The sequence below is a fragment of the Gadus morhua genome, chromosome 1 (assembly GCF_902167405.1).
Source record: "Gadus morhua chromosome 1, gadMor3.0, whole genome shotgun sequence".
In the NCBI taxonomy this organism is placed as follows: Eukaryota; Metazoa; Chordata; class Actinopteri; order Gadiformes; family Gadidae; genus Gadus; species Gadus morhua.
The window spans coordinates 25896919-25914585 of NC_044048.1; the positions used below are offsets into that span (position 1 = coordinate 25896919).

The window sequence follows — 17667 nt, forward strand, 5'->3', positions numbered from 1 at the left end:
TCCAATGTGGGCGTGCTCAACTTGATTGTGAATGAGCCTGACAAGAATGCAGACCATTTCAGAGAAGTAACAGCGACATACAAGACATTCGAATACGGATACCCAGCTAGTCATTTCAAACTTCTAATAATTAATGATTATTTATTGATGGGTTAACACTTAACCAGAGGACTTTGTTATTTGAATAATCTATCAAATAGGCCTAGATCAGATAGAAAGATCAGATCAGATCAGGAGAAACACGCCACAATTACTGTGGCCTTCAATTTTGCATATAGGTTTGCTCTCAACCAACAATTGTACCATTTATTAAGGCACTGACTGAAGCATACATAACGACATGGAAATTAACACAGCGGGTGCGTCATCAGAAGGTATTAAAGCTTGGAATATTTCAAATCGACCTCACAATGTGGCAGATATGAAGGGTTTTTCTGTTTCTATTTATTTGCTGTTAGCTCTAGGCCTTACTGTTCACCACGTCCTATCCAGATACACGAAGGAATCTTCAGAGTTTAATTTGGATGGAGATTTTTTGCTGGGTGGATTGTTCAATATCCATCTCGCCAACGGCACTATTCTGGACAGACCAGAGGCTATCGATTGCTCTAGGTAGGTTGAATGTGTAACTCATATTTCCTATCCCTGCTGATGTAATTTGCACCAGGTCAACTCGTTGAGTTTTAATAACAAGTAAATAAACAGACCAGGTAAGTGTTTATCCTAACTCAAGCATTCTACAACCTCCTTCTGTCTGCAGTCAGCCAATTAACCGGGCCAATTACCGGAGGTTTCAAGTGATGAGGTTCACCATAGAAGAAATCAATAACTCAACCGTCCTTCTTCCAAATGTGAAACTTGGGTATGAGATATTGGACCACTGCTCACCCATTTACAACTTCCCTGGTGTATTGGACCTCATCTCATTTAACGGATCGATCCGGTTCAGCTGGGAGGCAAGTGACTACAGGCCCTTGGGCAAGGTGATGGGCGTGATCGGTGCGTCTTCCAGCGCCGACAGTCTGGCAATAGCACCGTTGTTCACGCTCAAATTAATTCCCTTGGTAAATATTTCAACCTCTAATTGGTATTTGGCTATCTATGTCTTTTCTTTAGGGAAAATTAATTGTTTAAGGACTACTTTTACCGATGGGTTTGAATATACCTACGTGAGAAAGCAGTTCTAATTTAATTGCATAATAATTGTTCTACAACTTTCAACAGATCAGTTACGCAGCCTCGAGTTCCGCCCTTTCATTGAGAGCCAAATATCCAGCTTTCCTTCGCACAATCGGTTCCAACAAAGATTTGGTGGATGTGATTATTCGGGTCTTGCAGCACTTCAAGTGGACGTGGGTCGCTCTCTTATACAGCGATGAGGCATTTGGAAAAGATGGTCTTGAAGTTTGCATTCACGAAGTGGTACCCACGGAGATATGCCTGGCGTACATCGCTGCAATCGATGATAACACGAATTTCCTCAATGTATTCCAACAAATAGATCTTCAGAACATATCTGTGATTGTTGTTTATTCTGTTCAACCGAAAGCGTTGGCCCTGATTGAGGCGGCAGTAGTACATAATGTCACCAACAAAGTGTGGATAGCGACAGACACTTGGTTCTTTAGCAAAAGTCTTACCAACCGAAGTGAAATTGAAAGGATTGGAACTATAGTGGGAGTCTCTGAGAAAACCGCTAACCTTTCTGGTTTTGAAGACTTTATAAATTCAAAAAATCATAGTAAGCCCCATAATGTAACAGGAGATTTTGTTTGCGAACAAGATTGCAACTGTGACGATATTACGGGCAAAGACATACTTGCGGAGGAAGCCTCTTATAATTTCCAAGTTTACACAGCTACATATGCCATTGCACAGGCACTTCACAACGTGCTGGAATGTGACAGGGGCAAGTGCAAGGTCAATGGTACAGTGTACCCCTACATGGTAAGTAAACCTGTAGATGAATCATTTGCATACTTTTCTTATCTTCTTATCTTTCTATCTCTTTGCTTCGGTTCTCAAACCGAGATCAAGATGTGGTCAAAGCTGCTGTAGGCCTGTAGGTTTCGAGATTTGTAAAATGAATGATAGCAAGACTTTGAAACTAAACAAGGAAAACCACTTTATCTTCGCTCCCTCTTTAATAGGGGTTCACGTACCCTTTGATTATTTAACATACACGATGAACTCCCTAAAACTGTCAGGGAAGAGATACCCTGATTGGTCAGAAATTAGGAGCGGTCTAACATCTAGATTGTCTCTCAAGCAGGGCAGTCAACTCGAAACATATATTCTCACCCCTCAATGCTGAAGCAAGGCTATCGGAACATGTTATAGACAAATAATACATTTTACCTGCAGCAACATTAATAGTCCACTTAGAAAGTTTCAATCTCAAGTTGAACCTTCTTTCGACTAACCTCACGCAATAACATTGTCTCTGTATAGGCCTATCTATTTGTATGTATGAATGCATCGAGCGATATTCTTTTTTAAGAAATCTAAGCGTTCACACCAAAAGATGCAAAAAGTTGACGCGCGTCGTGATCCCATTCAAAGTGAATGTAGAGACGCGTTGCTGCTTTGCTGCCGCAGCATTTGCTGCCGAGAAAACGGGCAGCAAAACTTGATTTGCGGCGCGTCAAAATCTGATTTGCGGCGCGGCATGCCCGTGCCCGCTGCCGGGCACGGGCGAAGGGCGCGTTCACGTATTTTGCGGCGCGTCAAATGCTGCCCGAGTTGAAATATTTCAACTTTTGACGCGCGTCAAAAGTTTGACGCGCCGCAAAACTTGATTTGACGCGCCGCAAAACTCAGGCGTCAACGCGTTCGGGCAGCAAATGCATCTTTTGGTGTGAACGCAGGGTTGTAGCGAACATGTAATGCATGATTAGTATGGCACTGACTTTCAGTTATTGCATAACTGCATCTTTAATAATTTTTTTAACATCATTCTCAGGTTCTAAATGAAGTGAAGAAGACCAACTTGACGCTTCTTAATATGACTATTCAGTTTAACGAGTTTGGTGGATTGAAATTCCCCAGTGTGAACATATTTGTCTTGGCTAAGGGCGTTATCACGCAAGTGGGCTCTTATGAAACCAATCCCTCAGTCGTGTTGTCCATTAACAGCAGCTTGATTCAGTGGCACGCAAATGGAACGGTAAGACGATATTACACACCGCAGTTTAAAGTTTTGGAATTTACCTCCCTTAAAGACATTGAAGGACATCGTTTAGAGCAAATCTGTATATTGGTTAGATTTCATTGTGACGTAAACGTTTCGAAAATAAAATAACTACATACACTTAGTGAAATGTATGTTTCACTGGATGTCCCCTACTCTCTGGTCCCTCCCTACGTTTCTCCGCTATTGAGAAGTGATGCATTCATAGGCCTGTGATTTACAGGCACGATGGAATCCTCGAACCAATATGGGAAGAGATGCAGAAATAAACCAGGGAACCCACATTCAACCCTAAATTGAATCTCACAGATGATTCACCATCCAATGTCGGATGGATGAATGTCTATGGCATTCCTCACAAATTACACTCAAATAATAGCTAACCAATAGCACTTTTAAGGTTTGGCTGCCCATCTTCTACGGCTTCCTCTTGCAGAAGGTAACCAGGGCAGTGGCCATCTATGAAGAAACCGAGACAACAGGAAAAGCCACACAAATTTAGTACATGTTTGTTTACTTGTGTGAAAGGATTTAAGGAAGTTGTTATAGTCTCCTGCCAGAGATCTGGTGTGCAGGATAAGGCTGGACAGTTAAGAAGTTTTAAAAGCTTTGTGGATTTTATTTTGACTGTTCTCACAGGTACCTGAGTCAGTGTGCTCTCCTGAATGTGATGTTGGATATGCAAAAACACCAGAAGGAATCCACAGATGTTGCTTTACATGTGAGAAATGTAAAAATGGAACTTATCTGAACATCACAGGTAAAAAAGAGAAATTCCATGCTATCATCATATTTTAGTATGCATGTTGGACTTGATATCGTTGTATTTTTCGGATTTTCTTACTTTGTCACTGTCAGGACAAAATTTAAATTGTAAAATGTATTATATTACTTCAATAGGAATGATTTCAAACGACTGTTGATGAGTGTTGAAGACTTTGGACCAAATGGAGTACTTTTTATCGTGGGTCTAGAGTTGTTGCTAGTCGAAGTGTTGCAAAAAATGACCAAAAACCACCCAACCTCAGAGTAATAAATCTTGTTCATTTGAGTCAGATCCTTTTTCCACCAAATAAATAAACGCCATAACCTCCTTCTCTGTGAGTGACTGCCTACTCATACATTTCCTTCATAAACAGCCGACGCCTATCGCTGCCAGGAATGCTCCATATCTGAATGGTCTTTGGCCGGAAGCACATCCTGCCAGCTCCGCTCGGTGGAGTACATCCCCTACTCGGACCCCATGGCCATCCTGATCATTGTTGGCGCCATGATTCTTGCGGCGCTCTCGCTGGCCATCGCCGTCCTCTTCCTCGTCCACCACAACACGCCCGTGGTCAAGTCCGCCGGCGGCCTCATGTGCTTTATCATCCTGGTCTCCCTCGCCCTGTGTACCATCAGCATCTTCTTCTACTTCGAAAAGCCGTCCACCGCCAGTTGCATCCTGAGATATCTGCCCTTCATATTGTTCTACACCGCCTGTCTGGCGTGCTTCTGGGTTCACGCCTTCCAGATCGTCTGCGCCTTCAAAATGGCCGCCAAGTTCCCCAAGTTCTACAGTTTGTATATGAAGCACCACGGTCAGTGGTGGCTCATCGCGCTGCCGGTCCTCCTGCAAGCGGTACTGCTGACGACCGGCTACGCCTCCAGCCCCCCCCATCCGGTCAACCAGACCGACCTGTACCCGGACAAGATCCTACTCGCTTGTGGAATAGGTCATTCTATCCTCTTCTCCATGTCGGCCATCTTGCTCGCCTTCCTGGTAGTCCTCTGTTTCGCTTTGTCCTACATGGGGAAAGACCTGCCCAAGAACTACAACGAGGCCAAGGCCATCACCTTCTGCCTGCTGCTGCTCATCCTCACCTGGGTATTCTTCCTCACAGAGTACACCATCTACCACGGCGAGTACATCCAGACCCTCAACGCCCTGGCCGTGCTCTTCAGCCTATACGCCATCCTGGTCTGTTACTTCCTGCCCAAGTGCTACATCATCCTCTTCCAGCCCCAGAATAACACGCCGCACTACTTCCAGGAACTTATCCAGGATTATACCAAACAAATCAGCAGCCAGTGAAGAGGGTCCCTCTTCATTCGAATTCGAATACAGTCTAGAATGTTTTTTGTATGCTCTGTTTATTGGCCCTAGGAACACTGTGTTGTTTGTGTATAGAGGCTGTGAATCAATTGGATGACAAAACTAGGATTGCTTAATTAACTAATCAGTAAGAGAATCAGAGGTATCGACCTAAGCAGTAGCATTACGGATTTTGTAGTATCGTGAGCAGGAAAAACGTTTCTATATTTAAAGGTTGGGTAGGTGATTTGCGAAACGCCAGCAGATTTTGAAAATACACAACTCAAATGGTCCTACCCCCTCTCCTTCAACGCTGACTCCGACTCCACCCATTCCAAGTACCTGGACGCGCAATCATGCACGAGCGCGAACAGAGATGCGCGAGAGCGAGCCAGGCTAGCGTAGGTTTTCGTTTAACAACATGGCACTACATTCAGCTGTAGTTGCACCCAGTACCGCGGGAAGTAGGAGTGCTGGGGGTGCTGCAACACCCCCTGTCCGAGGCCCTGTCTTATCACAGAAAACGATCATTTCTAAAAACTCCGGCCAAAGTGGAGATTTCTGAAAACGCCGGTTATGTGTTGTCGTGTCAACGGGGAGAAACGGGATTTTAGGTTCTGAAGCGTCCCATTATGCACCAGGAAATGCTTAACGTCATGTGAGCGCCCGCTGTACCGTATTGGTCCGAATATAAACACAAACCCCATTGTAAGACGACCTATATTTGGAAAAAAGATTTGAAGACCAGATCCGTTTTTTATGAATAAATAAATTGTATTCATTGAAATAATATACGAAAATAAAAAGGCATCGAATAAAACACTGCATTGCCACTAAACAGTAGTGCAAATAGGCCGTACTGATGTGTACACCAAAGACTATTCCTGACACTCCTCTGCCCCGCTGTGTTCGCTCTGGCTGCGGTCGCTCCGAACTGTTTCGGCCCGTGGCAAAGCGAGTCATCCTCGCTGCTGTCCAAGGCATTTTGAGACGCAGCATTTATTTAATGCTCATATGACCTGGTGCTGAAAAAAGGTTATATGAAAAAGTGTGAGGGTAGCGGTGGTGCGCTAAACTTGTTCTGTGAGCAGCTGGATGTGAACGATCGATTTTCAACCGTGCGCGCATGCACTGGTGTAATTGAGCTGCGCCACTATACATCTTTTTTTATCAATGTAACGAGTTGCGAGTCTAGTGCAGGCTGAGGTTTTTTTTTTCCAGCACCCCCTGCTGAGAATACGTTCTCGCTGCTATGGTTGGACCAGATGTTATAAACATTAAGCGGTCACATAAATCATTACTATTTTTAGAAAATGTATGTTTGTTTCATATAATTGTATTGGAAGTCCTGGTTTTCACCAGGGTTGCCGCGGTGTGGACATTTTCACACCGAGTAATACACTCGTCTCCACACCGGTATTACCGAATATAAACGGTATAAACTTTGAAACTAGGTCAACCGCCACACAAGCATCGGTTTTTAGACCCTTCTCGTCCTTCAGTTGCCGCCAACGTTCGAAAGCAGCGCCTATGATTATTCTTGATTTCAGTTTTTCTCTTTCAGCGTTTTTATTATCAATTACTCTCTGAAAAAGAGTTTTCCTTCTCTTTGCTGGTGGTGGTGGTGGTGGTGGGGATGGTGGCGTCTTGTCTGCCATGGAAATTGTCTTCTACTGCTAGGTCCAAATGTGGATTAACTAGTTCCAGTAGCTACCGCAGGATAACAACAAACAAGAGCTTGCTCTGGGTCACGAGCTCTGGGTCACGAGTACTGCACGAAGGGGTCGCGCGCGGGGCGCGGGGGAGGGGGAGTGCAGTACGACCGTTTGATTGACGTACTTACTGTCCAATGCAACTCGGTGGCAATGGAAATGATTGGCTGGAGTTTTTCGAGCCCTGCCCGTTCCACAGATGATTGACTTGTTTAATTTTCATGTCAGTACTTCTAACTCAGTGGCTGTAAGCGGGTTATGATAAGGATTTCAAGTAATTTTGCAAAAATGGCCAAAAAAGCAAATCACCTATCCAACCTTTAAATTATGAGTTTATTTATTCCACACAAAATGATCAGCCATAATGGTTGGTCTCTTTAATTTACTAATGCATATATTATGGAAATGCTTTACGTTTGCTTGATACCTAGGATACTAACCTCAAAATACTTAAACTCTGTGGGGTTTTGTTTAGTCTACTTTCAGTTTCTTTATAGGCTCGGCAAAGAATTGGCATTAATAATAATAATAATACATTTAATTTAGAGGCGCCTTTCAAGACACCCATTAGAAGGCAATTAGAATTCTGACAATTATTTTGGTTTTGAATGTTGATGTATCTTGTAAACATTTTGTATTTTCAGTGTAAAGGAACTACTGTGGGAGGGAATACACAAGTTTTAAATCCCGACTCTTCATTCAAGTATATATGTTTCCAAGGGGAAAACGTCTCTGTATTTGTTGAATATTTCATGACGATTTTAATGGTAAACGAAAGTTTCATCGTGTTTGGGGAACTGTATCTCTGATGAATAAACTTAATCTAATCTTAAAGTGGTTCATTTGATTTAGTCGTGTTTTTTTCTCTTGGCGTTTGCAAAATGCATTGACCTACCACCAGGGGGAGCCACAGTCACTGCTATTTTATTTAGAGCAATCGATCTTTCAACCAGGGTAGAATAGAAATGCAAATTCCTGACCGACAATGAATCCTATTTTAGTTTATCCTGACCTGTCACTAGTCCTGATATCTTAGAATATTCGTAATGATTACTATTTATAGTGTGTTGGTTATTGAAGATGATCCTTGCTTAGATTATTTTATTACTTCAATTTTTAGAGAAGTTCCTGGTGTTGTCCACCAGGTAGAGATGGAGCCGTCTGAGCAACGTTCTAAGGAGATTAAATGTACGAGCAGCAGGTGTGCAAGAGATGTTTTAACCGCGATGGATTTAGTTATGGACATATAATAGACGGCTGTGTTTGATGCGGTTTGCATATTGTTTTGTATATTTAGTCTACGTGTCTTTCTATACAGTATGAAGGATATATTTAACTGTTATGTAAAATTCCGATGGTGTGTGCCATGCAGACCAGTGAAGGTGTTTATGTCTCGTTTTCCAGCCAATGGTCTAAATCTGCAATAGAAACACAAAAATCTTTAATCTATTGTGTCTCTTTAGAAAGACTAGCATATTTGCAATAAGCTATTTCCTCTACTGGATCAAGTAAGGTTCTTTCTATAAGGACATTAGGCCTGTATGAACCTCATGTAATTAATCAAGATTCTATTCTTAATAACTGGATTATTCAAACCAATAAACCGTTATTTATGTTCTGGTGATGATCTGTCCTGCATGATATTGACAGTCCATTATTAAATTGTGTAAATAAAACAAAGGGCTCCGGCCTCTATGGCTCCGCATCCATGATTCCGCTGTAGGGCGAGGGAGACCTGTGTACCATCACTCTGTATAGCATACACTCTACACACCCATCCAGTCGACATAACTGACAGTTCATGGAGGCTAAACGCAGATACGGTGATATGACTTAATGATTGTATTCAGTTTAAGGGTTCAAAGTGATCCGCGCTGCGTGGATAGGATACCCACGTTGCGAGGCAGAATAGAGCCTGCCCCGGGGGGTATGTGACCATTCCGCAGGGTAAATTGCCATTTTGCAACGGCTATTGAGCTTCCCCGGCAGGTCGACGGAGAGGGAGGACCGTGAAACTAGGAACGAATCGCTAAATTGCGCTGTATAGCGGCGCTCCTTAGCGCTCCTTAGCGCGGCATATGGCGCCCTGGAGGGCCGGACGCTGACACCAACAAATTGACGATTTCATACCAATTTCAGAGATACATACCGCACACGTTGGCATAAAAACCAGTTTAAGGCGTCGTGCTCGACGTTTAACCTCTGTGAACTGCGATGGATGATTTTATTCAGAAATTAAAGTGCAACGAAATGTTTTGCTTATTTCATTATAACTGAAGTAGGCACTCGTTTTATATTTTTCCCCAAAAATACCTTTTCATTTGCGGCGGACGATTGGGCCTGTATTGGTAATAAACGTGTAATATAGGATATGTGATCAAACATATACCCAAATACCTTAATATAGACCTATTGATAAACACCAGAGTATAAGAGACTCTTGTTAAGTTGTGGTCCTCAACGACCCCAACACGCTGACAGCGGCCCTGTGAGCGGAGCGCAGATATCTGATGCCGAGGTATGGAGCGAGGAAAATCGGGGGAACGCCTCCTGGCCTTTCACTTGTACTTTCCAATTTTCCACTTTTTCCACATAAAGGAATACCCTGGGAAAGCTCTGGTGGGTAACTGGTCCTTCTTTTTTTGCACCTGATTTGTCTTTATGTTTTGTCTTAATGTATTGTCCCTTCAAATAAAAGCCCATATGCGTCTGGACAACATCGGCCACAAGACATGTCTGTTATATCCCCCACACCAGAAAGGACCACGTTTTTAATTTAAACTACAGCTAAAAAAAAAAAGTATACTTTTTATATCCCATAACATATTGTTTTAAGACATCTAAGTGGGCTTTTAGAATGTCGATCAAGGGGACAGTCTGTGGGACGGAATTAATAATTAACAAAGGGAGTGGTGTAAGAAAAATTCATTGAGATGGAGTGAGTCAAATTAGCTTAACATTAACTCGTGAATGCCCCATATTCATTTACTGTAGCCCATACGTAGCCCATACCTATTGAGCATGCCCAGTGCCACGTCGAAAGGACATCATTTCATTCAGATGAGATGGGAGATGGCACAGCCAACCCATCAGGACTCAACAGGTCAGGACTCAGGACATTGATGTTTGAATATTAAAAAGACGACAATGTAGCGGATCAAACGCCTCTCTGTGAAAGGTAAAACCACCTCAAGGACTACATTAGGCCTATAATGGCCTACCTAGTTGTGGCTGTCTTTATTCCTTTTTTTTTATGACTTCAATTCATACAGGCAGGCATAATGTTGATGTGGTAGGCATGGCTGGTATGATTCTTACGGTTTATTTGCGTGCTAGCCCAAGTTGTGGGCTAAAGTGCATTCGTAGTTGCTCATTTAAATTAAAGTATCCTACACTGGACGTAAATGGCAGATGTTTTGCAATTCAAGGCGCATCAATACCCATGCGCTTTAGTGTGGAACAAAGGCGCCCGGCCTTTGTGGGCCGCCTGTGTCTTTCTCTCCACAAAGCCTTCATCCTCCAGCGAGTTATAAAGTTACTTTCCACTCACTTCATTCCGGCGCTTGAGAAAACCCTAAGCGATGTTAATGTGCACCTCTGCTCCTTTCAGACGCTAACCCCGGCACATACAGGCAAACAGAAGCCATTGTGCGTCCAAACTGAAGTAAGAAGTCTTAAATAACCTGAGGACTAGTCTATAGAAATTCATGATGCTATTTCTATTTGATGTTTGATCGGAGCTCAGTCCGCAGGTCCGTCGCGTGGCCTTTTAACCACACCGCCAACATCATTCCGATAATAAAACCTTCCGTCGTGACTGCACCTGCCGGTGTACCTGTTGGTATAACTCGGTGGCTGGTCTCACAATGCACGTTCTGTTCACACCAGTGTTGCTATATAGGTCCCTGTGAATAGAAGGAGGTACCTCGATTCTCTCCGCTTAAGGCACCGTCACACTATCCCCGTCTATATGGGCTGTATTGGACGGGTTCTGTAGGCCTGCATAACATCTTGTTCCTCTAGCATATGTCGTGAGGCCTGTGCATGTTTAATTCAAGGATACAGATCAGGTTTTGGCCCATGGAAACCGCTACTTTAACCAGTTAGGTAGACTAATGTATCCATTGCCTTGCTAATGACTCAACTCTCCTGGCTGGAAAAAAATAGTTTATTGCGGGTAATTGCATAATTGCTTCACTAATTGTTGTTAACAAGTGGCCCAATACTCCAATTATAACAGTAGCTGTGTCGGGCCCCCGCCGGCAGGCCTGCATGACAAAGAGCGCAGTGGTTAATGAATGACCCGGGCCTGAAAAGTGAAAGTGGAAAGAGAGCCCTGCATGGAGCCTTTTATAAACACTTAACTTGTCATTTAATAGCAGGGCCATTATCATGTCCAATTGGGACACACGTTTCTCGTGGCGCTTTTCTTATGGATAGTCGCTTCGACATTTTAGAAAACGGTCTTTGGCGCCAACATTTTTAATGCCTCACAAATATCCATCATGTTCGTGTCTTGCCAGATTAACCACCTATATATTCTGATGAATCCCGAATTAATTGTCTATTTACTGACCCTGTTTATTTACAGACAGGCCCAATGGGTTGACATTTCCTAGAGGGTTTCCACCAACACTAATTGCAGATACGCCGCATAATCGACGGTGAAATCCGTCCTTCTAAGGCAAAAAAATATCCAAACGTGTTCTGTGGTACTACAATTTCATGCTGAACCATGAAATGCCCGCCACGTCCTCGTGTTAGAGGCGTGCGTGAAACCCCAGATAATGCAACTTGAGGTGAGGACAAAGGAAGGCAATAGGCGCTGTTACATTAGCGCACTGTGCTCCTATGTCATACCCATTTAACGCTGCGTTAGGGCGGCAGAAAGCAGGGCTGCGGGCTAATCGGCCGTTTCTCCGGTGGATTATATTTTGTTAAATGGACGTGTGTTCAAACCAAGGGTAAACATAGCGGGACTGTGCCATTGTAAGAGAAACTCAAAGCATTGATTCTGAACTGTGAGACGATAGCTATAACCAGCCAGTGGGTCGGTCCACTCTCATCGTTATAAACGGTATTAGTTTAAGGAAAAATTGCAAGAGATTGATAAAAATCAATTATATATTGAACATTAAATATGTAACAATATCAAATGTGGTGTCAGTCATGAACGTAAACTTACATTACTGCGGCTTCTAAGTTATTGTTGTTGTTTTTTTAAGAGCCACACTTAAGTGGTTTAAAGGGATGAAAGAAGAAAGTGTAGATCAATGCCTAATAGTTATAAACTGACGCCTTTCAGCAGGGCGCTTTGCCCAGGACTGAATACACAGAGGCAGGCCCCTTCCTTTCTTATCCGGCCGCGCAGTTGTCATCTCCAGCATATCCATTGTGTGAGGAATCAACCTCGGGAAGAAGTGGGCATCTTTGACATGTGAGAGCTTCTACCATTTTGTCGCGTGTCTTCCAATAGGACCGATTTTTGTGCGTTTGTTTTTTTTAATCAGAATATCCCATTGTAGCATGGATCAATCAACTTTTTTCGATTTACGTTAATCGATGGGTCCTTATGTTATTAAATATTGTGACCCGCTATTTTCTGATCGACCTGGACTGTGCTCCTCGCCAGGTCTTTTTTCACGCGCGGTGCACAATGCGCGCCGTCAGCCCTGCGCGCGCATTGTCCCGGCCGCTCTGACTTTCCCAAGGCCCGTCCCTTTAGAGAGCCGGTGTGGAGAATCGGGAGGCGAGGGACCGAGGACAGAGGGCGGCCCTGCGATTTTCCTCGGTGCCCCTACGAGCCCGGAGGAGAGAAGAGACAAAACGAGCTGACAATGGCCGAAGACTATAGCCTACAAAAGACAGACATTTTCGGGCCTTTTTGTTGATGATAAAGTTTGTCAATGGCGCATTGTTTTATCCGTATGGCGGGCTGTTGGACCCACTGCGTTGGGGGACACAGGTTTTCCTATACGCGGTGACCAGAAAATCGGGATTTTCTGGACACATGCAGGACATTTCCACGGTTCTGCCTTCTACCTCTCGGCGTGAAACTGGGAAATTAAAGCATGAATAAAATGCGTTAGAAGGGTCCGTCTGACCGCTCACAAAAGCATTGCCTTACGATTAACCGTTATGGATTTTTATGGCTCTCCCCAAAGTTACCCCACACGTCGATGCCTCTCCTAAACTTGGCCCTTCGGCCGCAGTTTTCAGTAAATTGCACATTCGTTGCTAGAGGGCTTTATAGTTAATCACTCGCTCGAGAGTTTACGATGTATCCCGGGTTATATATATAATAGGGTTAGGCCCTATGTTTTTCAATGAGCCTACATTCAGGCCGAGAACGATTGAATTTGGTGAATGATACGATTTGACATTTCGAATCGCATTATATCGATGGTTCCTAAATGGAATGCATAGGTCCTAAATGAGTTGAGGATAGTTGAAACAGTTTATTCAGCGGGGGGGCTTGTGTGGGCCAATGGGAGCTCGGCTGACAAATGACGGCGCGCCTCGCGCTGCTCACTTAAGCGCGAGGAGCAGGCCACTGCATTGAGATGTTAAGTGGGCGCCCGGCGAGGCTATAATAACCGCCCTGACAAGCCCCCGCCTTCATTCGTGGCCAGAGAAGCACTGAGATTAACTCCGAGGACTCCAGCGAAGGACTTACACACAGGATGGTGGGAGCTTCAGACTGCCTTGTGAAATCTACCACCAGAGTTGGAAAGGTGTCCAAGCCGATCATGGAGAAGAAACGAAGGGCGCGGATCAACAGGTGCCTGGACCAGCTGAAGACGCTGCTCGAGAGCTACTACACGACCAATGTAAGCAGCGGTGTACAACGTAGTTAAAACTTAAGTTCCACCGTCAACATATTGCATTTTTCCCCTCCAACTGAATAAACTATTAGGCCTCCGTGATTAAAATTTCGACCCTTTCTCTCATTTCAGATTCGGAAGCGCAAGCTGGAGAAGGCCGACATTTTGGAATTAACCGTGAAACATCTCAGAAGTCTTCAGAAGATTCAAAGCTGTAAGTATCCCCCACAACCCATGAAGTCAACATATTTTAAAAGTGGCACATGTTTGGTCCAACTCAATCATTAAAAAAAATACATTTGTTATTTTCCCTCCACCGTGGCACTCGTTTCCTAACCTCAGCATCAACCCGTCTCTTTGCTCCAGGTTCTTCCAAGACCTCCGGCTTCTCTGACTACCAAGCCGGCTTCCACAGCTGTTTGGCCAATGTCCACCAGTACCTGTCGCTGGGGGACCAGGTCCAGGGGAGCGAAGGCTCGGCGTTATCGCACCTCGTGTCCAAGAACGTGTACTGCGCCGAAGGGCCGCGTGAGGCCTCCAGCACCTTGGACAGCGACACGGGAACGGTGGTGGCGCGAGACGGCGCGCGCCAGCGCCTGCTTCCCGCTCTAAACGCCACCGACTCGAGGAGAAGAACCGCCAACACGGCCGTAGGGTGTTTCGGAGCCACGAAAACAAACAACACGAGCACATCTCTCCAGTCCTACGAAACTCTTCCGGTTGAGGTCAAAGCGGAAGGACAGTCTTTCGTCCTCAAACAAGTTATTGGGATCCTCCCGAGCAACACACCAACAAAGTCCAATAAAGTTTTCAGTGTTTGTCACGGCAGTCCCAGGGACGGGGAAGCGAGTATTCAGCAAAGCATGTGGCGGCCGTGGTAGAATTCACTGAAATGGACTATTGACCGTGATCTAATGTATGATTTTGTATTTTTGTATTGTATAGTGAACTGTAAAATGATATGCATGTAAAATAGATGGTTTATAATGAATAAAAAAGTGAAAATAAATGTGAAGCATTTCATTGTTTATGTGCTCAGGCACAAAAAAGAAAGTTCAGTGACTTACAAATATCAAAACAAAATGTATGTTGCAGGCAAACGTCCATTCGGTTCTTCCAATGTTTCTATCGTGGTAACCTGTTAAAATAAGAGTTGTCTGGAGTTCCAATAGGCCTTTGTTCGTTCTGTACAGCACAGGGTACAGTTTACTGTGTTGGCCACCGGGCCATAGGCCTAGGATTCCGGTTATATTCTGGCTATATGAACCTAGAAACCTATATTAGGCCTTAGTTATATAGGCCTGCCGCCTACCTCCGCCACATTTATGGCTACGTGCGGTAAGTGTCTCAAAATATTCTTCTACGCAACAGGCGTTTGCATATAGGCCTAGAGAAAAACATCGGGTAGGCCACATTTATACGTGAAAACATTATCAGGCATTCGTGCTAGCACACAAGCTATTTAGCCTATAGCTTGCGTGGGATAATGAAAACGTTTTCATTTTCGTTTAAAAAGGGAGTTTGATAAATACTAATATACTATATTGTAGCCAATAAAAAACAATAAATATAATATGTATACTAACAAGTATAGACCTAGCCCTATATTTGTGGATTATTATTTAATAAATGGCTAAGATACAATAATATATATTTTCATTGGCCATTGTCTAACTACCTTTACATAGCCCAGGCCCGTGTGTCTTTTTGATATCCCGCTTCAACATCCCATTTTGAGTCTTTCTGAAGACATTCAGCCGAGGCTGTTCAGGACATCACACGCTGACAACGGCCTCTGGCGCTCGACGTGACGTTTCGTCTCGTCCATTCTTCTGCGGTTTTACGCTTAAGTACCGAGACAGTGGCGCTCAAATTAGAGGTTTGTAGCAATTTTCTGGCACTAATCACCTACATGCAATTCACATTCACATGCATGCTATTCGTCCCCCTCTCACACAAATTAGCCTTTAGGCTAATACTGCAGACCGAATAAATACATACATGCCTAATAGGAAAATGAATACATGATTAGATAGTTAGATAGTCAGAGATAGATATAGAGATGGAGAGAAAGAGAGATGGACACAGACAGACAGACAGACAGACAGACAGACAGACAGACAGACAGACAGACAGACACAGAGAGAGATATACAGACAGATCGATTTGTTGAAGATATTTTACATGATAAAACGCTTTTGAACAAAAGTTCTAACGTTTCCTGCTTTAGTAGGTCTACCGGGTTTCTGGACTCCGGTGGTGTCATAAAGTGTCTCATTCTTAGGCTAGAGAGGATGGCACCTCGCAGCGAGGAGAATCGCTGCAACGCCCACAGCTCTTTCAGATGCTATCTACGACTGGTTGCACGCCAGGGAGACTGAAAGGGCCACTGGCAGGATAAGGGTTACCGAATAAGGGGTGCTGTGCCTCTCTCCGGCGAGGCGGAGAGAAAAACACCAAACAAAAAAAAACTCGGCGCGCCCGGTTCAAGGTTCTGTGTGAAAAATAAGGCAGCAGCAGCAGCAGCAGCAGTAGACTACGCAGTCTTTTTTCATTGTTTGTTTCTCCCTCTATCTTTTCCTTGGGCCGGTTCAGCCCATAAAGCATCAGGCCCTTAAATCCCCTTTGAACCGTCTACCCACAAAGTCAAAGCTTCTCTTTGAAGAGGAGAGCAACGGGCCTCAGCCACGAGAAAACTACTCCCGAGTTTGTTTTTCCCGATAAAAGATTGGCCACGTGACATCCACATTGAATGCACTTCAGTCTTTCTAAGAATTTCTATGAACTCGTCCACGCATTGTGTAGCTAGACTACTTCAGTTTGCACTAGAATGGCGACACATAGAGCCGCAGCACCGAGCGGACGACGTGAATATGTCATTTGCATGAGAGTGGAGGCGGTCAAGCGCTGCTAAGAGAGCAGACTGGATGAACTCAAGAGAAAGGGCTCCCATGTCCACTGCTCTTTTCTCTCTCCTGTGGAAACGTTGTCTCTGGTCCGGGCCGTCCGGCTGACGGCAAGGACTGCCAGGACTTTGTTCGACCCTATGATCTGTGGTCAGTCAGCATTTTTAGGAAGGCAGAGTCTTAACTGTGCCGTGCACGACGGTGGCCATGCCTACACCTTGAATTGTTTCCATTCAGTCCAATAGTTAGAACACTAACATAATCTACTAATGGGCTGTTGCAACGAGTTGGCTTTTGATATATACCAGAGGGGGGGGGGGGGGGGGGGGTGTGTGTGTGTGTGTGTGTGTGTGTGTGTGTGTGTGTGTGTGTGTGTGTGTGTGTGTGTGTGTGTGTGTGTGTGTGTGTGTGTCTGTTGGGAGGCTCCAACACACTTGTGGCTCGAAAAGAGCTCGTTCGCGGCGAGCAAGTGGACGTTCTCTAGGATTGTAAAGTGCCAGCCACGTGACGTAACGATTCGTTTTCCTGGTGTGATTTGTTGGCCGCAGTACGTTGCACTTTACACAACCTTCATCACAAAGAGGTCTGTCTTCGGCCTTGATAGAAAATAGAGTAGGAGTATGGAAGATTGAACAATTAAAAAAAAAGAAAAGAGAAAAAATGGTCAAGTAAAAATAATACTAATAGCATACTAATACAATCAACACATTTAACAATAATATATTATGAAAATATTAGTCAATAGTTAAATTAAATGGAAAATAGGAGATAGAGGGAGTTTATAACTGCAATCATGTCCTCCGAAATCTAATGTGTCAAACTCGTCGGCGTTACTTGGTAGACATAAAGCTGCCAAAATGTTATATAAATAAAATCCCTGCTTATTTGCTTGATATGATGTAATATTTCATACATACGGTCGGAGTAAGCTCATATCATGGAAAAACCTTCAGAACAAATG

At 44.0% G+C, this 17667-nt stretch overlaps 2 protein-coding genes across 2 annotated transcripts; both read left to right on the top strand.

Moving 5' to 3' along the window:
* The first annotated feature begins 421 nt into the window (after positions 1 to 421).
* LOC115541611 (taste receptor type 1 member 1-like) lies at positions 422 to 5518 on the top strand. Its single transcript, XM_030353464.1, has 6 exons — positions 422 to 612; positions 761 to 1064; positions 1225 to 1947; positions 2963 to 3166; positions 3830 to 3950; positions 4330 to 5518. The coding sequence occupies exons 1-6, from the start codon at positions 422 to 424 to the stop codon at positions 5262 to 5264; spliced, it is 2478 nt and encodes an 825-aa protein (XP_030209324.1). The 3' UTR covers positions 5265 to 5518.
* An 8093-nt stretch (positions 5519 to 13611) lies between these two features.
* her3 (hairy-related 3) lies at positions 13612 to 14797 on the top strand. The gene is made up of 3 exons (XM_030364521.1): positions 13612 to 13806; positions 13933 to 14014; positions 14167 to 14797. The coding sequence occupies exons 1-3, from the start codon at positions 13660 to 13662 to the stop codon at positions 14679 to 14681; spliced, it is 744 nt and encodes a 247-aa protein (XP_030220381.1). The 5' UTR covers positions 13612 to 13659; the 3' UTR covers positions 14682 to 14797.
* Positions 14798 to 17667: the final 2870 nt, after the last annotated feature.